The 23,765-nt window shown below is 50.4% G+C and overlaps 1 protein-coding gene across 2 annotated transcripts in view; it reads left to right on the top strand.

Moving 5' to 3' along the window:
- Window positions 1-23,765, top strand: part of SYT17 (synaptotagmin 17) — a 54,148-nt gene that overhangs the window by 9,117 nt on the left and 21,266 nt on the right. For both annotated transcript variants that reach the window (XM_082064615.1, XM_082064616.1), the window contains exons 4-7: window positions 1,039-1,187; window positions 1,595-2,214; window positions 14,177-14,297; window positions 15,037-15,192. In XM_082064615.1, the coding sequence (XP_081920741.1) occupies window positions 1,039-1,187; window positions 1,595-2,214; window positions 14,177-14,297; window positions 15,037-15,192 (1,046 nt within the window). The remainder of the gene's footprint in view (window positions 1-1,038; window positions 1,188-1,594; window positions 2,215-14,176; window positions 14,298-15,036; window positions 15,193-23,765) is intronic.

Here is a 23,765-nt window from a genome sequence, read left to right as displayed (position 1 = left end):
GATGAGCTGTGTGACTCTGGCAAGATTTGCATGGATCCTGCTGGGAACTTTTTGTGTTTGGATAAGATTTTCCGGTTTAAATTATTTTATATTTTGGGTACCTTTTCTGTGAGTTTGCCGCTTTTTGCAGAATGTATTTATTGCTCCAGTCCAGTCCTTGGTTACTTAAAACAAATGATTCAACATATTTCATTTCTACCCAACTGAGCCATGCACTTAGAAGGGTGAATCAGGAGCAAAACACGCAGTGTTATCCCCCTTCGCTTTGCTCATGTCGTGCTGACGCTTTCCTTGTGATTCGCTGCTATTTTTTTGAGTCTCGTGGATGAACCAAAAGGCTTGTTTTGCATGTTGCCCCACACATCCCATCCCACGCGTGATCTCGCTCCCATCAGCAGGTCTGCCCTGTGCTCCGAGACTTCGTCTTGCCCTCGGTGCTGTCTGCTCTTGCTCCAGGTTAAGGGGTCAATAAAAAGCTCTTAATTAATTGCATGTGTAAGACTGAGGTTTGAAACCTTAGTGGTGTACCTGCAGAGCAATGTTTTCCTGAGGGGGATGTGTGCAAGTTTTCAGGTGCCTGAGTGTGGTGGTTTCATGTGCTGGTTTAGTCTTCGTGAAGTCTGTGCTTCCGAAGTGTAGCTGTGAATTTATAGCAATAAGATACTTTCTGGGTTTTGTGTTTTGTTTTGTTTTTAATTATTATTATTTTTAATTTGATTTTTTGTCTGTTTCTTTTTCTTAAAGATCAATATAATACTTCTGATGAAGATCTGAGTCACACATGCCCGTGTGGCCTGTGCCGCACTCTGACACTGATATAACTGTGTTTGAGAGACAGGCAGAAAGATAAATAATCTGGTTTTTACATAGGTCTGAAGTCAGTTGCTCAGCCTTTTCCTTGCCAGATAGATCAGGAGATGCGCTGCAGCATCCAGGGATGTGCACCCAAGGTTAGACCCAGAATAACAGAAGGCATTTTTATTCTGTATATACTCCTTTCACTGGGCTGAATCACCCAAAGGTCTCTCGTTATAACAGGATAAGCAGCCAAAATGAGGACAAAGATGGACACTCTGATAATACAATCAGTGAGCTGCCTCCCGCTCTTCAGAACGTTTCCCCTGACAGAAGGCGGTCGTCTTCAGATGCATCACGGTCCACTTACAGCCTCACGAGGCGGGTTTCAAGTAAGGCCATCCTTCCAACATTAATGTAATTCTTGTGCGAAAGAAAATCAAACTGTCATGCTTGCTCTTTCATCTTTTAGACAGGGAATCAAGTCAGGTTGAAGGTACATTGGTTAAAATCTCATCCTGTTCTGCAGGAGCACAGTGGAAGGGGCCAGCCCTGTTTTTCTTGCCGAAGCGTTTTCATGGTAATTGCACGTGAAAAATGATAGAGGGAGGGTAAGCGTAGCTGAGCTTGCACTTCAGCGTAACTAAGGGTGCTGTTAATTGTTGGCGATGTGCTGGTGAAGCGTGGCGCTGAGGAGCCGGCTGTGCTGGTTGCGCAGACAAGGCAGCACAAAGACTTGCACCGGTCGTGGCTTCAGCTGAGTTTCTAACAATCGTATTTGTGCATTTCTCTCATTTAGGTTTAGAGTCGAGGAGGCCAAGTTCTCCGTTAATTGACATTAAACCTATCGAGTTTGGAATAATAGGAGCTAAGAAGGAGATAGTTCAGCCAACTGTCCTGCGGAAAACCTATACTCCGGATGACTATTTTAGGAAATTTGAACCAAGACTGTACTCTCTTGACTCAAATAGCGATGATATGGACTCCTTGACAGATGAGGAGATCTTGTCGAAGTATCAGCTGGGCATGCTGCATTTTAGCACGCAGTACGATCTGTTGCATAATTATCTAATAGTGCGAGTCATTGAGGCTAAAGATCTGCCTCCTCCAATTTCTTATGATGGTTCAAGGCAAGACATGGCTCACTCCAACCCCTACGTGAAGATCTGCCTTCTTCCCGATCAGAAGAACTCCAAGCAAACGGGAGTGAAACGCAAAACGCAGAACCCGGTGTTTGAAGAGAGGTACACATTTGAAATCCCCTTTTTAGAAGCCCAGAGAAGAACTCTGCTTTTAACCGTAGTGGATTTTGACAAATTCTCGCGCCATTGTGTTATTGGCAAAGTGTCAATGCCCTTGAGCGATGTAGACCTTGTGAAAGGCGGACACTGGTGGAAAGCCCTTGTGCCTAGTTCTCAGGTAACAGAGTTTATCCAACTATTGCCACCATTTTTCTCGCTGTGTCTTTGTGCGGTTCCTTTGCTTGTTGGCAAGTCATGCGGCTTCCAGTTGGTCATTGTCATCTTGTGAATACAGCATCTGCTGGGTTTAAATAATGTCGAGCCTGTAATTGGTCTTATAACTGTTACCGTGAGGTAGAGAAGTTGTCTTTTGTATTCAGAGGATGTAGCATGACGAAAGATCCTGTGTCAACTTTAATGAGAACAAATGAAGGCTGCTTGGGAAGTGTGCACCTTTTGGAAAATGTCCCTTGTCACTGCAGTGACCTGCATCCATTCACAGACACTGCAGTGACGCTGTCCCGTCTGGGTGGCTCCCGTGGGGACATGAGGGGAACCAATGGTGCCCGTTCAGTAATAATTTGATGCAAGAAAGTGTATAGAAAACACAATCTCTACAGCCTTATGGCATAATGCGTGAGCAGAAAATTGCAAGGTGGTGGTAGATTTATTTTCATTACGTCCCTGAAGGAAATAAAATTGTCATAGGTTTTGTCTGGTGTAAGTGTCGTGTTGCACACATGCAAGTCGGAGTGTGCATCTTGGACTGGATTCAGCCGTGCGATGGGAGGGGAGGAGAAGGTGCAGAAGGTCTGTACTTCCACGTCTGTTCCCAAGATAGGGCCCCAGTCAGTGCCCACTCCTCTCCAGCCAGGAAAAGAGCTGCTCAGTGGGAAAATCTGACCTTTGCAAGCAGGAGCAGCAGTTAGCTGCCAAATTTGCTGCTGGCCCTACCAGCCACACTGCTAGAGGCACAGGACCCCATAAAAAGCCAAACCAAGAGCTTGGTGTGAGTGTCATCTCAGGCATCTGTGCTGAGGACAGGAGAACCGTTCAAGGTTGGTATAACGTGATTGCCTCTCCCCGTTCCTCACAATTTCCAAGTTTTAGAGCCTTTGCTGAATCCAGTTCTGCATGAACTTGGATAGTTCAGTTTCTGTGGTTTTTACCTGTTCACAAAAGGGTGGCATAGGCAAGCGTATTAGACAAGATGAACAGTAAATCATTGACCTTGCTGCTGATTCACAGTGTGGTCCAAGAGTCTGATTTGGAGTGGAAGCTTGTGATCAGACACTTGTGGAAGTCAAATCCACCGAGCAGTGTTTGTATGCCAAGGGTCTGTGCTTTGTCCCCTCTCTGTGTGCAGAGGGGCTGCAGAGCACCTGTAGCTCTTGCTCAGGCCTCCAGCGTGTCATGGAGAAGATCGTCAAGACCCTTGATAACTGCAAAACACCCCACTAGATTTGCTGTAACAAAAGTAGGGGTTCATCACGGGCTCTGCGTTATGTATCTGAAGCCAGAGCTCTCCTCTTTGCATCCCGTTATCCTCCCGTGTTTTACACCGTGCAGCTTTGCTTCCCACCCACCAGCTTCTGCATGATAAATAGGTTTCTGTATTATCTATCTATTAGTAGCATGGATTTGTTCCACAGCTAATACAGACCTTGGTTAGACAAGATCATCTCTGTCTTTGTGTGCCAAGCTCGGAGCCAGCCCTTCCTCCCTCCCCAAAGTTTGAATGAAAGCTGCTGCTGTTCTCAGCAGTGCTGCCTCGTTCACCGCCATTCCAGATTAATTATTTATGTGGAAATTGGCATTTCTGATATTTATAAAAGGAAGGAGAAAAAGGGAAAGCTCCCTCTGAATGGGCAGCCTTTTGCATCTATCTGCTTGTTATCATATGGAAAAACTTAATTTAGGCAAAAAGTCCTTCACACCTTGATTACTGAAGTGCTTTATTTTGGTCTTTTCACACTTCCTTGTTCTTTTAGGCTGGGCCTTAGCTGACAGACTGCAACTGCAAAGAGAACAATAGTACTTGTACTGGGATATGCAGGGAGGATGCTTGGTATCACCTTCCCAAGTTTTCTCAGTGATAAGACTTTTGAAGTTCATTGAATAAGGTGTATTAGTAGCGATTAGAGTTAAACACATTGATCAAAGGGTTAACATAAATCCCAAAAGAAGTAAAACAATAAAGCTTATTACATTTACCCCCACACACATTTTAATGTCTTTCAATAACAGCGATGCTTGTGCTCGTAATCTGTGAAATTCTTTTTGATTGCTAGTTGGAAGATTATGCCCGTGCAATGATAGATTGGATATGCTGACAACTTCTTTTACGTGTCTCACTTGTTCGTTTGAACATTCGAGGTGCAGACAGGCGTTATTAGTTCCTTGTTGGCTCTGACCGTGTGTCAGTGGCAGCTCTGCAGGCTGGGTCGCTGCCGGGGCTCTGCCGGAGCAGCAGCGGCAGCACCGCCCCCAGCCAGGAGGATCGTGGTGGAGAAAACGCCGAAGCAGGTGCTTGGAAAACCAGTAACAGGCATGAGAGAAAAACAGACAGGCGTAGATGTGACGTGGAGAGATGAAAAGACACAAAATATGTGATTTTTAATTTTTTATATATTTTTTTTTAACTGGCATTTATAGACAGAAACATGATGAGCTGGAGGGATGGGGCAAAGTGAATCCAGATGGCAGGAGCTGTGGATAAAGGTTTTCTCTTTGTACTGGTGGGAGTGGGATGGGACAAAGTCTATGGAAGAGCAGAGAAAGTGGCCTAGATGGTGTTGGCTGAGAGGAACGTCTGTTCTGCGCTTGCTGTTTCCGCCTGGGAACCATTGTTGTGGAGTGTGCTGGTACCGGAGGTGCCAGCGATGCCAGCGGCAGGGGGGGATTGTCCCGCTCTGCTCTGCGCTGGGCGGCCTCACCTGCAGCATTCACTGTGTGCAGGGCTGGGACACAGGAGAAAAGGAGATAAAGCTGCTGGAGAGTGACCAGGAGAGGCTACAAAGTTGGTGAAGGTTTGGAGGGGAAGCAGGATGAGGAGTGGCTGAAGTCCCTGGGTTTGTTCAGCTGGAGCAGAGCAGACTGAGGGCAGAGCTCATGGGCTGCAGGTTCCTCAGCAGGAGCAGGAGGGGCAGGCTGAGCTCTGCTCTGTGACAGTGACAGAGCCCAGGGAATGGCAGAAGATGTGCCAGGGAGGGTCAGTGGGACATGAGGAAAAGGTTCTTCACCCAGAGGTGCTGGACACTGAACAGGCTCCCCAGGGAGGGGTCACGGCCCCAACCTGACAGTGTTCAACAAGAGACTGGACAACGTGCTCAGACACACGGGGTGACCTGTGGGGTGTCCTGTGCAGGGACAGCAGTTGGACTCCATGATCCTGTGGGTCCTTCCAGCTCAGGACATTCTGTGATTGTAAGTGCAGAGTCCTTGTCCCAGCCTCGTGCTCAGCCCTGTCACGCCCAGAGCTGGGACAGTGTCTCAGCACAGAGTGGGCCCTGTGACAAGGGTTGGGGGACAGCAATGATCTCCGGGTGGCTGTGGCGTCAGCAGGGATGGGTGGGATTCTTCGGGCTGAGGCCCGTCCAGGTTCTGCAGCCAATGACTCCATTGCCTGCACTGTGAGCTGGACCGGGCAAGTCCTTAGGGCTGTGCAATGGGACGTACAGCTCCTCAGTGGGTGAAAGCCCATCATTAACAGTGGAATAGCTTCATTACTGCCTCATGGAGCTGCTTGACAGAGCAGCCTGAGCACTGCCCCAGGTGTGCCGAGGTGTGTGCAGCCACGGCGCTGCTGTCGGGATGGGGCTGTCAGAGAACCCGTATGGGTGAGCAGCGTGTCGAGGGGTCAGCACAGCACTCGGCGCTAAGATTTGGGCGAAAGACCGTCTCTGCGCATAAGTGCTTTTTTAGCTTGGATGGTGTGCTCAGCACTGGGTGGGATCGAGTCCAAAGCGGAGGCACGGGGGAGCTGTGCGGTCCGGTACATCGGCAGAGCCAGCAACGAAGCAGAAGGACTTATTCCCTGTAGAAAATGTCAGCGCAGGTGTTGCCAAATTCCTCATCCCTGGTAGTTCTGGGATGCTTTTTCTTGCAGAGTAATTAATGTGTTTCTAAAGCACGGTAGCTGCTCATGGAGTAGTTCTCAGGTCCGGTCCCCATAGGAACACTCTGCGCTCCTTAAATATCCCCTTAAATGTGTGTGGCTTTGCTTAATTACCATGAATGAAGTTGGCAGGCCTTGCTGTAGCTGGGCTCGGATTCGCATATTTCGCCGTTAAGATTAATTCCGTAACACATGTTGAGGGCCCCAAGTTTTATTGACATATGATTCATTTCTTTTTTGGCAGATTTGAGTGGGCAGGAATAAATGTTTTGGAGCAGTGGTAATGAGAGCTTGGAGATCATTCTGCGAAAGAAAACCTGCCTGGTTGTGGTGGGAACATAGCATAAAAATTCCTTCCTCCCTCCAACTAAGCCATTTTGATAGTAGAGGGGGTATGTATTGGACTTGCTCTTTTAACGTTGTACTTTGAGTGCACTGGAATGACAGTCATTTAAGGAGCTGTCACTTTTTACGTTGAAAATGGTATGTGCTTCACAAATGGAGTGGCTTTCCTATAGCAGCTCTCCACAATTTTTGATCCCCACCTTAGAGATAAACCTACAAGAAGTACTGCGCTGTTGTTCTTACCATGCCTTGGTTGGATGGGAAAAAGGAGAAAGGAATTAGAAATTCAAGTAATGAGTCATTTTGGAGCATTTATTCTGGGTGTTACATTGAGACTGAGGGACCTGGGGGGTTCAGCTGGAGAACAGGAGCTGAGGGGAGACCTTCTGATCTCTGAACTGCCTGAAAGGAGCTTGGAGCCAGGGGGGTCGGGCTCTGCTCCCCAGGAACAAGCGCCAGGAGCAGAGGAAACGGCCTCAAGTTGCGCCAGAGGAGGTTGAGGTTGGATGTGGGGAACAATTTCTTCCCCAAAGGGCTGTGGGGCATTGGAACAGGCTGCCCAGGGCAGTGCTGGAGTCACCATCCCTGGAGGGCTGGACAGACGGACATGAGGTTCTCAGGACATGGGGCAGTGCCAGGAGTGGGTTATGGTTGGACTCGATGGTCTTAAGGGTCTCTTCCAACTGAAATTATTCTATGATTCTATCCTGTGAAATCTGCCATGCGTCTGGGTGGTTGTGGCACGTGGCTCAGAGGCCTCCGGTTGCACATGTGCCAGGTTTGTCCTTGGCACGTTTGTTCCTGAGATAGAGCTGTCCTCGGGGAATGTGCACGATGCTTTGCGCTAGGTAGCACAGCACATTATTGAAAATAATGCCAGCAGCCTCGCTCGTACAGGCACAAAGTGTTGGACCGGTGTAGAAGCGGCCAGGGAGAGACTTGGTTCAGAGAGCTGACACAGGTTGACTCAGGGCTCTGTTTTCATGACACAGCCAGGGGAAATCAGATGTGGAATTGAGTGTTGTCAGGATTTTTTCCTTCCCCATCTCTGTCCAAAAGCTTAGTAGCTGCTTAATTAAAGGGATGATGCAGATTCCTGATGGTGAGCATGGCTTGGTTACGTGGGGTTCTGCCCGCTCACTACCGTGATGTTAACATGGGGCTGGCAGTTCAGCTGTGTGGGGCGGGAGGGAGGCCCCCGACACAGCCTGCCTGCATGTGGCATGTCACCAGAGCAGGGGACAGCGACGGGACACCATGGTGGGCCTTTGTCCCCCGACCTTCCCAGGAAAGGCGCAGCAGCTCAGCAGGCTCCTGGGTTTGCACACTCCTTGCCCATGTGGTCTTGTCTCCTGACAACACTTTTTGCTCTTAACCTATGCTTTGTTGTCGTATTTTGGCTTATGGCATTCTAGCATTTTTCTTTCACTGTATTTTTTCCCCAGATCTGTTTCAGTTGTTTTCCCCCCCTTTTCCAGTATTTAAAGCTCCAGCAATGGGAAATTTTCCTTCTTGATCCTTTTCTCCTCTTCATCCTTCTCTGTCTCTTCTGCTTCCGGCTGCCACCTCGGTCACTTTATCCCTTCCCCTCCGTGCTGTTCGCTCCTTGTCCTTCCCGCGGGGACCGGACGCTGTGGGGTGTGTTCTGCTGAGGAGGAGCCCGGGATGGTGGGGCCGTGGCAGGGGCTCTCTCTGGGAACTCTTCCCTCGCCTGCCCAAACCTCTTGGCGCTGGAGACTTTCTCATGGCCGTGCAAGCCGGCGCAAAGCCAGGCAGACTCTAGAAGGGGATTTGTGGCTCTTTTCACCGTGTGTCTGCTCAGCGTCTGTTACATAGGTTAGGTGTTCGTATCCATTGGTAAGTGTATTATTTTTCAGGTTTTGGTGCTCAACCTTCACAAGATGATTGCTGTGTGTCACAGGGTGCTGTAGGGAGCCTGTTAGAGCAAACTGTTCTAAACCACCGGTTTTCTAATGCACCTGGAGGTACTATCGCAGATAACCTTGAGGAGCAAAATCAATCTGAAACTTCATTAGGAGCGTTGCATAGATGTCTGTGCTGATGTAATGCGCTCTGGTTTCGGTCGGGAGCCAGGGAGGGGTTCAGGAGTTTTGCTGTGTCGTAGCGATGCCCAGCGAACAGGCTGGGGGGCTGCGAGGAAAGAATTACTCTGATCCAAACAAGATGTGCAAATGGCACTAATGAAAAACTCCTCTTCCCTTGAGAAAGCCCTCTTTGTGTTTCAGAGGTGACAGAGAAGGAAAAAGAACAACACTTTTTATGTGTGTCTGGTTCAACCCAAACGGTAACTGCAGAAGGTTCTGGATCACAGGCGAGCTCAAGGCTGCGGATCCAAATGACTGGCTGTGTAATACGGCTGCAGAGAGCAGCCAGGAGTGAAATGTTAATCAGAGCTTCAGGAGAGCCTCAGACATCCCAGACTTGGTGTCACTCCGGCACCTCATCAAACAGGAAATTGCTTTTCCAGGGTCATCTGCGATCTTGGCACCAGTCGGTGTGTCATCAGCATAATAATGGCAGCTAAAATGATGCCTTTGCATGGATGCCTGAGGGGCATCTCTGCACACCGCGGGGTGTAAGCAAAATATTCAAGGTGAGAGCGACAGCATTTTAGCTTCCTGATGAAAAGACCTAGGAAAAGTAAAATTCAGGCACTTCCTTTCCCTCCGGTGAACAATGTGCTGATGGCACCTCATGCATAAGCATCGCCCTCCTCCGCTCAGCCCCTGCTCCAGTCCGAGCTCTGGGCAGGCTCCAGCGTGTCACAAAACAAACCCCACACTTCTGCGCCCGCAGCCCCCTGGCAAGACGTGTCTTCACGCCGTTGCTGATACAGATGCCTGTGAACAAGGTGATGGGCTTGGGGCTCAGTGGTTATGGCAGCACAGAGGGTTTCCGAGGTGCAGCTGAGCTCAGCGGGTCCATGGGCAGCTCCTGTGGCCCCACCAGCCACTGGACGCCTCTGTGGCCACTGGTCCCTCCCTCAGCCAAGTCTCCTGCCCGGTGTGTAGCGAGAAGGGTCCCGTTTCTCCATCTCGCAGTGGAACCCCCTGTGCTCCCTGGTGACTTCCATTTTGCCCACTGAGCCGGCGAGTCTGTAAAGTCACAGCTCTGTCTGCATCCTCATCCTCATCCTCGTCTCTGACGTGAACTGTGCCAGCAGCAGGTCTTGTCAGCAAGGCTGTCACACCAGCAAAGGTGCACCACAGCGTGAGCTGCTTGGGGGAAGCACAGGGAGCTAAATCCTCAGGAGGTGTCTTGTACCTCGGCTGCTTGGTGCAACCCCTTAATTCCCTGCGTGTTTGCTAATGAGGACGAGTGATCAAAGAACAGGAGAGAGCTGGTGCAGCACAGGAGGTGCCGGGGAGGAGCACGTGGTGCCCGCTGGCCACCACTCCAGTGTCTCGAGTGCTTGATGTCCCCTCGGGCACCATGGCAGGATTTGAAGCACGTTTCCTGGATTCTTGTGGCTAAGCTAGAAATAATGCGTTTATAAGATCAGAGGCAGTTCAGTGCTTGAGTTAAGTGCCTTGAACAGGCTGAGTCACTGGTAGGGGAGGTGAGCTGGCCGGGGATCTGGGTTCCTCTGGAAACACCTTTTGTTATCGCTGCTGGTGCTCTGTCTGCAATGGGGCTTCCAGTACACCCGTCCTGCCGTGGCCTCGGGGGCTTGCAGTGTATGTTCCTTCCCTTAAAATTATTAACAAAAACCTGGGCAAGCCTGGAAAGTGTTAAGGGGCACAAAGTGCTACTGAGATTTGGGATATTAGGCCTGATCTGGTCCTCATTAGAGCTGGTGGTAGTCTGTCTTCTGATTTCAGTGGATCACACTTAGATCACAGCATTTTATATCTCACCTTACACAAATTTAGGCCCAGATAGGTAAATGGATTTTTCTGGAGGTGGCAGTATCCCTGTTAGGTTAGACCCTACGGAAAGCCGGGGATTTAGCTTTTCGTTTCGCAGGCTGGTGGGTCAGGCAGCAGTGCGATGGTTCCATTATAGCAGCTCTTTGTGGGGCTATGGGGCGCAGGGCTGGGGGGCGGGTGCCTGGTTCTCCTGCCTGTGCATCAGCGATGTGTTACGTACCCATCTGATGTTGTCGGTGTGCAACGTGGAGTGGCTTTTTAAAAATGGAGCATGAAGGTAAATGTGTCGGAAGCGTGGACATCTCCCTTCCCTTGCTGAGCTTCACCGAGCCTCCCAGGCCCAGGCAAGCCTCTTGGTTCCTGCACGTCTTGAAGAAGGTCAACAGGTTCCACTAACAGGTGGATCCAGAAGTAATTACCCCAAATCTTAATGTGGATTTTCAGCACTCTAAGCTTGAGGTGACTTGAAAGGTCCTAATCCATGTCCACTGCCAACCTGCCTCCCAGCTGTGCCAGGAGTTTGGTATTTGCAGCCGGAGCTGTTTGGTTGTCTTTTCCCAGCAGGTAATAGCAACACTAATTAGTTTCCTAATTTGTGCTCTCCAAATGTACCTGAATTTCTAGGAATTAAAGCCTGCATGGAACCTGACGCAGCGGTGAATGCAAGTGGAAGCAGAACTGGATATGTAAAAATGTAGCTGATATGTTATAAAAATGAGCTGGGCTTGAGGGGTGCCTTGGGTGGACCCCACTGTGGGTGGCACTGTGGGTGCTGTGATGCTTCCTTACTGTCCTGGTGACAGATGTGGAAGTCACCAGCTGTTCTTGGTGATAAAGTGTCTTCAGACTGCTCCAGACGCAGACCCAAGAGGAGCAGTTTTGGGGAAAATCAAGCCAAAGGTGATAGTTTAAATTAGAGAGATGACAAATCACCTTGGGCGTGAGACTCTCTTAGATCCTTACGTTGTGCACATCGTTGGGCACAACAGTGTGTGTAGGTCTGGCTTGGCCTTGGAAAATTTGTGAGTGTCGTGTGTGTGTGCATGTTGGGTCAGGTTTGTGTAGGGGAACAGCTTTCTCATGGAAGGAACTTCATACATATTGAAGAGAACTGTGGTGTGAGAGTTGGCAGAGGTTGGCAGGAGAGGGCTGCTTGCTTGGTGAAGCAAGAATAGTGTAGGAACGGCAGAAAGTGCACGTGGTGGATGTGAGTGCGTGCGCTGTGTGGTCATGCACTGCTGCACATCGCCCGAGAGGTGTTGAGGCAGAAGGAGCCTGGGGTGAGATATCAGCTGTGGTTTGTTTTTTTTCCTTGGAGGCCTGTATCCAGTGCAGTGCCTCAGGGGGCAGTGCTGGGGCCGGTGTTATTCAATATATTCATCAGCGATTTGGACAAGGGAATAGAGTGACTGTCAGCAAGTTTGCTGGTGACACCAAGCTGGGGGGAGTGGCTGACACTGGAAGCTGTGCTGCCATCAGAGACCTCAGTAGGTCAGAGAGGTTCTCCTGCCCCTCCACTCTGCCCTGGTGAGACCACACCTGGAATATTGTGTCCAGTTGTGGCCCCTCAGTTCCAGCAGGACAGGGAACTGCTGCAGAGAGTCCAGCGCAGCCACCAAGATGCTGCAGGGAGTGGAGCATCTCCCGTGTGAGGAAAGGCTGAGGGAGCTGGGGCTCTGGAGCTGGACAAGAGGAGACTGAGGGGGGACTCATTCCTGGGGATCAATATGGAAAGGGGGAGTGTCAGGAGGATGGAGCCAGGCTCTTCTGGGTGACAACCAGTGACAGGACAAGGGGCAATGGGTGCAAACTGGAACACAGGAGGTTCCACTGAAAGATGAGAAGAAACTTGTTCCTGGTGAGGGTGTCAGAGCCTGGCCCAGGCTGCCCAGGGGGTTGTGGAGTCTCCTTCTGTGCAGACATTGCAACCCGCCTGGACACCTTCCTGTGTAACCTCATCTGGGTGTTCCTGCTCCATGAGGGGATTGCACTGGATGAGCTTTCCAGGGCCCTTCAACCCCTGACTTTCTGGGATTCTCACGGGGCCGAGGGGCCGGAGGATGTGGGGCGGGAGGTGGGGTGGGTGCTGTGGGTGGGCTCTGGGCTGGCTCTGAGCAGCAGAGTGAGTGAGAAGGGCGGGTGTGTTTGCTGTGGGGTCTGTGATGTGGATCCAGGCGCTTTCCCCGGGGCTGGGTCAGGATGCTGCTGTCCTCACAGCCTTCGCCCTGCTCCCCGCACAGCGCTTTCCTTGTCCTCCGCTCCTTAATGTGCGGGGCTAAACACAGAGGGGTTGCTTTGCCGGCTTCTGAAGCGCAGAGACCTTTGATGTGAAATTGGGCAGCCTATTATTGCATTGAAAAGCCAAAACAAAAAAAAAGAACTGGAATAAATGGTTTGAGGTGTCATTGGGGGTGCAGGGCTTTCGGAGGCTGCCGCCTGCTCCCGCGCACCACGCGCATCGCCAGGAGCAGTCAGCAGGAGTGGCAGAGGAGAGCAGGGCCTTGGGGAAACTCCAGCGCCGTTACCTGGCATTCGTTTTGGCGTTTGGCTCCTTGGGTGAGCAGCGGGTTCCACTCCTGGCTCAGGGACAGAGCTTTTCCCCAAGGGCCGCCCTGGGCTCAGCCCCAGCCCACTGGTGCATCTTGGTGGAAATTGTGCTTTTCCATTTGCAGCTGGATGGCCGTGGGCTGGTTGGGTTTCCCGCAGCCCTAGCCTCAGTTTCCCCAGAGCCGCTGGTAGTTTTGCTGGGGATTGGCACCTCGTGTGCTGGTGAGCCTGGTTCTTTGGGTCAGTTCAAGTCTGACTGTGTCTCTGAGCTTTTTTCTTTATTGTCTGCCCAGTCCTTTAGTCTCTGATTTCTGTCATCTCATATTTGGGGCATCAGTAAAGATATTTAAGCCTTTTGTTATGATTGCAATATCTCTGCAGCTCCCTTTCCTGTTGGGAACAGGCTGTGAGGATCCAATTTAGGCTTGGTTTTGAGCTGTTTGGGATGAAGTACCAGTTCTGCACTCCTGTGTGGACCTGGAATGATGCAGATGGATTGATGCCCAGCCCAGGCTGGCTGGTGTGCTTTCCAGACCTGTTTCGTTGGGTGTATTTTGCATCTGAGAGTCGCAGCCTTTTGGACCCAAGTCATGCTGGGGGAAAGGTCTGAGGAACAGGGATGTCAGTTCTCCAGCTCTGTTTTTTTCGATTATGAGTTTTAAGCATCATTAAGTAAAAGAAATAATGGCTGAACAGCTCTGTCAGTGTGAAGCTCCGGCCGTGGTGCAGCCTGGTGAGCAGTGAGGGCACAGTGGTTTGGATGCCAAGGGGATGTCTCTGAATTGTCTTCCTGGGACCCAGCACTTAACCATCTCCTGCCTCAACTATCCAAGTGCCGGTGTGGTCCTTAAGGGCTGGGAAGGAGAGAGGATGCCTTCTCCTATGGGTCCGTGTTTTGTACATTAAGTGAAGTCGATGAGATCAGAACCCCCTGGAACCCTTCAAAATGGAGCAGGTAGAAACTACTGACCTTATATTCATTCTTCCTTACAGGTCCTCTTTGCAGGACTGCTGGAAAGCTGATGAAGGATCAGCAATTAAAGAACGATCTTCACCTGGGGATAGTATTATTGTTTCTGCTCAGCGTGAGATACCACCAGATGGTTCTTGGTTGCAGTTTAGAACATGAATACAATTTTTTTCAGGCACTTGGACAAATGGGATTTATGGAGTTTCTCTTGCTGCTCTTCCCTTCCCCTCCGGTGTCTGTTCTGAATTTCCACGTTCCCTTTTCCCTGCAGAATGAAGTGGAGCTGGGAGAGCTGCTGTTGTCACTAAACTACCTACCCAGCGCGGGAAGGCTGAACGTGGACATCATTAGAGCGAAACAGCTTCTTCAGACAGACATGAGCCAAGGTTCAGGTAAAGGGCAGTGCATTTCTCACATTACTCATGCACAGGTTATATGTGCTTTAAAACAGATCAGCGATGCTGCGATTTGTGGAGGACCTGGGGGATTTGGATGCTCAGTTCCTATTAACACAGGGCTCTGGCTATTCATTTTATGTATATAGCCAACAAACCCAAAAAGTATTTGGAACACTTACCCTGAGATAAAATGGCCATATGTAAAGGAAAAATCTCTGACCCAGGGTGAGAGGAGAAACCAGGAGCTCTGCATTACCCGCGTGCTGTGCTCTGCACGGCAGCTTCGCGGATGCTGCGCGCTGCCCGAGCGCTGAGGCTGCCGTGGTTCCATTTACAATATCCAGCTGCTCTGGGGGTGGTGGGAGGTTTTTCTAGTGTCCATGTGTTGCTCCCTGCCATTTCTGAGCCTGCTGCCTGGTACTTGCTTCATGTGTATGTCCTCAGGTGTTTTTCCTATGTTCCCAGCCACCACTACTGCCAGAATGTTGGCATTTGCCAAATAGAACAGTGTGCTTGGCCGCTATCAAGAGTGTCATTAATCGTGTTTTTGGCAGGAACTGTTTTTAATCCAGCTGCCTGACTTTGGTCTGCACTGCACATCCCTGAGGCAGCACAGGGGTGCGAGTCCCTGTCCTTTCCACATGCTCTTTCCAGCGTGGTTCATCCCTGCGATGGGTGCTCGACCTTCACGGTGCCCGTAATGCAGAGGCTGCATTTTGTGGTTTTTTGGCAGATCCCTTTGTGAAAATTCAACTTGTCCATGGATTAAAATTGACAAAAACCAAGAAGACCTCCTGCATGCGGGGGACGATAGATCCCTTCTACAATGAGTCCTTCAGCTTCAAGGTTCCGCAGGAAGAACTGGAGAACGCCAGCCTGGTGTTCACAGGTAAACGTGGTGCTGTTAGCGACCTGGCACGGTCGTGGTTGCCTCGGAGGTGAACAAAGCAGCAGCTGTGGTTGTGTGGATGAGCCTGCGCCAGGTGGTGTCTGTTCCAGTAGCCACGCTGCACAAGGTGACCATTGCTGGGGTCTCCAGGGAAGTTTAATTAGCGCCGTGTCCTCGCAGCAGCTGTGCCCAGCTGACGGCCGGGCTGGCTGGAGCACACCTCGGCGGGCCTGTGCTTAATTGGCGCCATGGAGAACGCTTTTGTGCAGTGGAGGAAAAGGCATTAATTGCATTTCTCAGCGGCAAACGAGCTGGGCATAAAGTAAAAAATTAGAAGAATGAGAGAGAAGTATTGAACAATCCCAGAGCCCAAACGCTGGCTGACATAACTTGTGGTGCTGGATGTGATTTGCCATCCCTGTGGATGCAGCTGTAGGTGTTGGACACTGTTGGAAACTATCCAAGCAGGGAACGGGTTGCAGCCCAGGGGGGTCAGGGTGCTGCCACAGGGCCTCTGGTACTGTGGGGAACGGAGCAAACTCCTGCAAGCGGCAGCGTGGGCTGTGGGAGCAGCAAGGGCAGCATCAGCGCGGGGAAAAGGAGCGGCCAGGGGAATTCAAAGCAGGAGCACTCGTGGAGCGTCCCTGCACCAGTGCTGGCAGCTCCAGGTGATAATTTCATATCACAGGATCCCAGGCTGGTTGGGTTGCAGGAGCTCTGTCGATCCCCAGCCCAGCGCTGCTCACGCAGGGTCACAGAGCAGATCACACAGGTGGGTCCGGGCGGTTTGAATGTCTCAGAGAAGGAGACTCCACACCCGCTCTGGGCAGCCTGGGCCAGGCTCTGGCACCTCCCAGCAAACAAGTTTCTGCTCATGTTCACATGGAGCCTCCTGTGTTTCAGTCTGTGCCCGTTGCCCCTCACCCTGGCGTTGGGCACCACTGAACAGAGTCTGGTCCATCCTCTGACACCCACCCTGAGATATTGATCCCATTGATCAGATCCCTCTCAGCTTCTCTTCCCCAGCTCAACAGCCCCAGCTCTCTCAGTGTCTCCTCATCAGCAAGATGCTCCAGACCCTTCAGCATCTTTGTGTCCCTTTGTCAGTGCTGGAGATGTTGAGCTGGGACAGGAATTATTATTTTAATCAATTTCTTAATCTCCTATTTTGGTTCTCTGGGCGTGCAAACAGCAGAACTTGGCAGCGGGCGTGCTGTCGGATGAGTCCCCGGCTGCACCAGCCGTGGGGCTGAGCTGGGACCATGGACCCGCTGTGACCGGTGGCCTTTCCTGCTGTCCCAGGGCTGCAGGGCCCCCTCGGGAGGTGCGGGTGTCCCTCTGCTGTGACGCTGCCATGGGGAGCGGGGTCAGGCGCTCCGCAGGGGCTGGGCGGTGCGACCCAGGCTCTTCTGCCACTCTGGGCTCCCGTGCTTCTCAAACATGTTTTTTGGAAACTTTCCACCCATTACTCACCATCTTCTGAGGAAGAGAAAGGAATCTGCATCTGAAAGAACATATTTTGAAGTATTTTTAAATTTTTATTTCTTTCATGGCACGTACAGGTGTCAAAGCTGGTTCCAGGAGCCTCATTCCATCCCATTAGTTTGTTTCCAAACACGTTATAACAAAAATGATGCTGATGAGCAATTTCAACTTTGTCCTTCACGTCTAGAAATTTCCTCAGCAAGAAGTCTGCAATCACTGCTTTACATGCACGTCGCCCTGAGTGCGATGGTGAATTTGTTCTTGGAAGCTTCCATGAGATGATCTTGTGACAGGCATGGAATACCCGTTCCTTTGTTTTCCCCTTTTCCTAATAGCAGAAGAAAAGGCGAGCAGAGTTGCAGCTCTGTGCAGTCAGAAGGGTGAGGGGAATACGCTGCAGCTGATGAAGTTTGCATTAATGAGTGCTTGTCTGATTTTATTTTCTGTGCAAATGGATGTATTCTCGGATAACTCAACGGGAAGTTAGCTGATATATAACTGTACGTAATGCAGCTGGATTTCAGTGGCGTCTTCTAAGTGGTGCTTCACTCTCTAGGTGATGTGTTGCTTGCTTTGAATGTTGCAGTAACTAATCCCAGGGCAGAAATGTCTCCTGCTGTTCGGAAGCTGGAAGGAGCCTGTGGAGCTCTTTGGAACAGCAGGGCCGGTTCTGGTGGCTGTTTTGGGATGGAGGGCTCAGTGGTACCCGGCTCGGTCACAGCGTTGCTGCCGGCATCGTTGGACTCGCTGCCTTTGTGGTCGGGGCTCTGTTGTTGAGGCACGTGGTTTGTGTAGGTTTATTTAATAAAATCTCTTTGTAAACTGAAGAAGAGAAACAGCACACGTCACCAAGACACTTTGTTATAAAATATACCTGTGTTTTGCTATTATACCTATATAAATGTTTTATTTCACAGTCTAGAGGAACCCAGCAATTTATTTCCTAAACTAGAAGGGAAGAGTACAACACAACACTGTCACTAAAGGATGGTTGCTTCTAGTTTGTTGGGTTTTTTTGATAGAGAAAATACATGACAAGTGTAATTATACAAGAAACATAAGTTATTACCAGAAACTGTAGTAACTCATGTTTTCTAAAAGTTCTCCTGGATAAATGCAGCAGTTTAAAAAGTCTTTATTTGTCTCTAGAGAAGTTTTCCCAGTTCTCTTTTTGTGGACATGAGCTTGGTAGAGGTTTAACTGGAGACATTGAAGGAAATCTGTAATGAATAGGAGAGATGTTAAATAAAAACCAGTACGTTAAATAAAAGCCAGAGCTGTTGGTCATGTTGCGTTGCAGAGTCTGCACAACCTCCTGTGGCCGGAGGAGCCGGGGCCAGACGTGTCATGAGGACCTGAGGTGGCCCCGGGGACGTGCTGGTGACAATACTGAGACACGTTCAGCATTCACATGAGTGATGGAGACGCTCCAGAAGCTGGTGGAAGTGTGTCCCCACTGGGTTCTTCTCATGCACGTCTGTGAGGTTTTAGCTCAATGAGCATCCGCATACAGCTCAGCTGAGGTTCTGTACTGGGGACGGTGCAGGAGCAGAAGCCACATTTTTTTTTACTTTTTTTTAATTCAGAGGTTTTGTTTTAATTTTGTTATTTTTACTGCAGGGGTGGTTCTTTTTGTTGTCTGTTTTGTGGGAGTTGTTTTTTCTTTCTTTTTTTTTTTTTTTTTTAAATTTTTTCTAATCCACAGCTCTGGTCCATTAGGTCAGTTAATTAAATTTGCTGTTGAGTCAAAGTCCAATTGAAAAGGAAAACAATCCTGCTTGAAGGGTGGCAGACGATGTTTTGAATGGAGAAAGCACTGTAAAAGCAGTCATGGGAGCCAGGAGTGAGTATGTCTTCAATAAATTAAAGGAACCTTAATTGTGGCTTCATATTTTGGCCCCGGCCTTGGCTTCAGGGGCCGCGGTGGAGCGGTGCCAGCCCCGCCAGCCGCGGCTCCTGGCTCCGGGGGGAGCCAGCACTGCCCGCACAGTCTGGCACCACCAACACAAAGTAAGATCAGTATTTTTTTTCCCACTTGTGTTTTTCTCACGTGCATCTTGAATCAAGCTGCCTGGGTTCAGTGCACTGTGGTAAGAGTTCCTGCAGTGGTTTTGCTGTGACTTTGGGAAGGGCTGTGTGTGCAACTCTGTGGTTGGGTGTTTTCCTGTGAAGCATCGCTCTGTTCCCCGCTTGCCTGGCGTTGTCCTGCAGAGGCCGGGGCTGAAGGAGACAGGCAGCGGGTGCCTCCAAGATGGGGTGTACAGGGTGAACTCTGCATTAGAACCACAGAGTGTCAGGGGCTGGAAGAGACCTGGAAAGCTCATCCAGTGCAATCCCCCCATGGAGCAGGAACACCCAGATGAGGTTACACAGGAAGGTGTCCAGGCGGGTTGCAATGTCTGCACAGAAGGAGACTCCACAACCTCCCTGGGCAGCCTGGGCCAGGCTCTGACACCCTCACCGGGAACAAGTTTCTTCTCAAAGTTAAGTAGAACCTCCTGTGTTCCCATTTGCACCCATTGCCCCTTGTCCTATCACTGGTTGTCACCAGAAGAGCCTGGCTCCATCCTCCTGACACTCCCCCTTTCCATATTGATCCCCATGAATGAGTCCCCCCTCAGTCTCCTCTTGTCCAGCTCCAGAGCCCCAGCTCCCTCAGCCTTTCCTCACACGGGAGATGCTCCACTCCCTTCAGCATCTTGGTGGCTGCGCTGGACTCTCTCCAGCAGTTCCCTGTCCTGCTGGAACTGAGGGGCCACAACTGGACACAATATTCCAGGTGTGGTCTCCCCAGGGCAGAGTAGAGGGGCAGGAGAACCTCTCTGACCTACTGACCACCCCCTTCTAACCCACCCCAGGTACCATCGGCTTCCTGGCCACAAGGGCCCAGTGCTGGCTCATGGTCACCCTGCTGTCCCCAGGTCCCCCAGGTCCCTTTCCCCTACGCTGCTCTCTAATAGGTCATTCCCCAACTTATACTGGAACCTGGGGTTGTTCCTGCCCAGATTCAAGACTCTAGCGAGGATTTGAGAAGGGTTTGGGCTGGTTCTTAGATATTTCCTCATCCTTAGGCACAGGAGGATTCAACACTGGAAATTCTTGTAATTTGCAGACCAAAATGCTTCTCCTTCCGCATTGGTGCGGGACTCCTTGTCCAGGCTGTCTTTCTGCTTTCTCCTCTGTTCCTACCTCAGATGCTTACTGTAGCTGTCACTAACTTACATGTTCCAGTTTAGTGCCTCAAATGAGGTGGGATGAGCTCAGGTGGAGATGTTCTCTCCAGGAGGAGGCATCCAGGGTCAGGATCACCGCTGCAAGTGTCATCTGTTCACAGCTGCTCCCAACAAGAGACTAAAACCAGGAAAGCAGCTGATACTCATAACAAGTCTAGTGTCCTGACAGAAAGAAGATGATGAGCGAGGCAACAGCCAGTGGAGAAGTTGATTTTCATGTACTCCGTCAAACACATTGTTTAGGTAATGAGTATCTGATACATACTGTAACATAAATGCACTTTTTTGGGTAGTTATTTTTGCCACTTTTAGGGATTTTTTTTGGCAACTTTAAGCACATCCTTCACGCAATCTTCTGCTTGAGTGCCAGCAGGTCATGGGTTTGCCTCTTGCAGAGAAATGGGGCGAGCTTTGAGAGACATCATGTTCTATGCACCTATACCTGTGAACAGAGGTGTTAATTATTCTTTGTGCCATGATAAGGGGAAGGTGGAGTTTGGCCCCAGCAATGGGGCCCTCAGGTGCTGCCTGAGGTCATTTCAAGCAGCAAAAATGATGTTTGGGGTGTGACTGCAGCCTCTGGAGGCACCACGCTCTCCCTGCTGATGGATCTTGGGCAGGCTGTCCTCTAAATCCCAGCCTAACCTTCAGAAAGCCTGGCCTGTGCAGGAGGAGGTGAGATGACACCTGAAATCTGAGCACTGTGGCATTTTGTTAATGATTATAATGTTGGTAATAACAACTGTCGGTAATGCTGTTTGCATTGCAGTAAAGCCCAGATGGCCCAATAAAAAACACCGGCGCTCCAGGGCAAACTGCATCTTGGTGACTCGTTAACATCTTTTGATCACTTACCATAAAAAATACAACCTTCAGTGCTCTCAGTGAGGGAAAATATATCTCCCCAAGGTCCTGTGGTGACTGTGTGTCTTTCTCCACTTAAATAAGCTCTTGTACGTGTGTAGATGACAGGATCTTTAGGGCTTGTGAAGCAGGCAAGGTCCCCAAAGAGGGAAAAATCATTTTGGTGCTCTGGGTACTGTCTGTGCAAGTGCAGAGGGAAAGCCTCTTTGCCGTCTGCCGACCCAGAGCTGGGCTGAGCACCGGGTTGATGGTGGCTGCTGGAGAGCGGTGCTGGGGCCGGTCACACCGGTCCTGTGCCAGAGCTGACTGGGGCTGCAGTGGGGCAGCATGCTCTGCCCGGGCCAGAGCCTGCGTGTTGGTGGAGCGGTGTCCTCGGTGGAGAGGTGTCCTCGGTACAGGTGTCAGTGGAGAGGTGTCCTCAGAACGCATGTTGGTGGAGAGGTGTCCTCGGTGGAGGGGTGTCCTCGGTACACGTGTCAGTGGAGAGGTGTCCTCAGAACGCGTGTTGGTGGAGAGGTGTCCTCGGTGGAGAGGTGTCCTCAGTGGAGAGGTGTCCTTGGTACACGTGTCAGTGGAGAGGTGTCGTCGGTGGAGAGGTGTCCTCGGACCACATGTCGGTGGAGAGGTGTCCTCAGAACGCATGTTGGTGGAGAGGTGTCCTCGGTGGAGAGGTGTCCTCGGTACACGTGTCAGTGGAGAGGTGTCCTCAGAACGCGTGTTGGTGGAGAGGTGTCCTTGGTGGAGAGGTGTCCTCGGTACAGGTGTCAGTGGAGAGGTGTCCTCAGAACGCATGTTGGTGGAGAGGTGTCCTCAGTGGAGAGGTGTCCTCGGTACACGTGTCAGTGGAGAGGTGTCGTCGGTGGAGAGGTGTCCTCGGACCACATGTCGGTGGAGAGGTGTCCTCAGAACATGTGTCAGTGGAAAGGTGTCCTCGGTACACATGTTGATGGAGAGGTGTCCTTGGTGGAGAGGTGTCCTCAGAACACGTGTCAGTGGAGAGGTGTCCTCAGTGGAGAGGTGTCCTCAGTGGAGAGGTGTCCTCGATGCATGTGTCGGTGGAGAGGTGTCCTCGGAATGCATGTCGGTGGAGAGGTGTCCTCAGTGGAGAGGTGTCCTCAGTACACGCGTTGGTGGAGAGGTGTCCTGGGAATGCATGTCGGTGGAGAGGTGTCTTCAGTGGAGAGGTGTCCTTGGTACACGTGTCGGTGGAGAGGTGTCCTTGGTACATGTGGGACAGCTGGTGAGATCTTCATCATAAGTATGGGTTGAGGAGGCAGCGCACAGGCACTCTCTCTTCTGAACCGTTTGTGGGATTTTTTTATATGATTCTCTTCACTCTTCAGTATGTTTTCAAAATGGACCACGTCTCTTTTCTGTAATGATTTAGGACCTTTTTTTAAAGATTTCTTTTTGTGTTTGGGTTCCTGAGGGAGCGTCACTGACTTTGCTCGCCCACACCACGGTCTCGGTGGCCGCTGCAGGGGGCACTGGCAGTACCATCAGGTGTCCCCGTGCACCAAGTGCTGTAGCAACACCTGTCTGCAGTCCCTTGGATCACTTTGAGAGCTCCAGTCAACTTCCAGTTATAGGCAGTGCTTGATTAAAATAACAGATTGCTGTTCAATAGCAATATACCCGGTTCCTCTATTGGCTCATTTTCTCTTTCCCTGGGCCTTTGGGAAAATTTAAGGACTATTTGATGAAGTTTGAATTGTTAGAGGAAACAAAAATGTTGTTGTGTGTTGCTAAAGGTGCAGTTCTGGGTAGTTCAGTTTGGTTTGCTTTTGCTGAAGTGTTTTCTTTTTGAAGAAATAATGCCTGTGTGAGCATATACATTCATTTTGTGGCATTACAGCTTGAGATGGGAGGAACTGAGTCTTCCTTGAAATCCCAACTTCTTGTTGGAGGTGGATTGTTTGGGATGTTTCTGTATATGGAATAAATGGTCACTAACGGCACAGACCACCACGGTGAGCTCTGCTCTGGCCTACGGTCGCCCTTTGCTCTTGGGGATATTAGGAGCTCTTGGAGATGCTCTGGTACAGACCAGTTTGGTTTCGTATATTGTCTAATGAGCATTTTTTTGATGTCTCGTAGGAAATATTTTGGGGTGCTCTTGATGCACGTGACAGAGTTTCTGGGCAGTCGCTGGTGGTGGAGATGGGGGGGATGAGCAGCCCTGACCTGGTGGAAAAGGCTGTTTGGAGATGGGCCGAAGCTGAGGGTGCTCATCAGCTCCAGCTTCCCGGTGAGCCCAGGTTAGGCGGAGGGACAAACTGCTGCGCCAAAGGCATACAGCTCACTGACCCACACGTACCCATCACAGCTGGAAATCAAACTAACTGGGATTCATCCTGGCTGAGTCCTAAAGTTGGGCCTCCAGGTGGCTTGAGTCCTGGTTGAGGAGAAGGTGGATGAAGCTCCTTGAACCTGAAAACTATTTGTTTTTTCCCCATCAGCTCTGGTGTTGAGACTCGCGGTATAAATGTTGGAGACATGGTGATGCTTCCGGTGTGTGCCTACACTGCGGAAGGTTTGTACGAGTCCCATGGACGGGATGCAGAGATAGCGAGGTTTTCCAATGGTATTTTTTTCATTAACAGGCTGACTTCCAAATGCCCCAATTAGCTGGGTCGGGTTGAAAGCTCATAATGGTTTTGTCCTCAGGCTTCTCCAGAAATACACGTGAATTTTGATTTGCCTGGCTGTGCGACACCGTGACCTTCAGACCAGCATCGTCTTCAGGTTTCCATTTGCAGGGATGGAAACCACAATGTGTCTGGGGTCACTACACATCTATATTTCGACTTGCTGCTTCAGATGCTCATCTTTTGTGTCTCCTATTGCTTTTTCTTCCCCACGAAAAATATTTGGGCACTTTGTCTTTTGCACACACGTACGGGGAAAAAACAATCTCTAATATATGAGGCAAATGAAACTGATATTTCCCCATGCTGGAATGCAGGAGGAAGAAGTGGTTTCTGTTTTGAA

The sequence above is a fragment of the Streptopelia decaocto genome (genome assembly GCF_964273445.1).
Source record: "Streptopelia decaocto genome assembly, chromosome: 13".
Taxonomy (NCBI): Eukaryota; Metazoa; Chordata; class Aves; order Columbiformes; family Columbidae; genus Streptopelia; species Streptopelia decaocto.
Note: the sequence above shows the minus strand (reverse complement) of the source record. Positions and strands in the feature narration are given on the sequence as shown.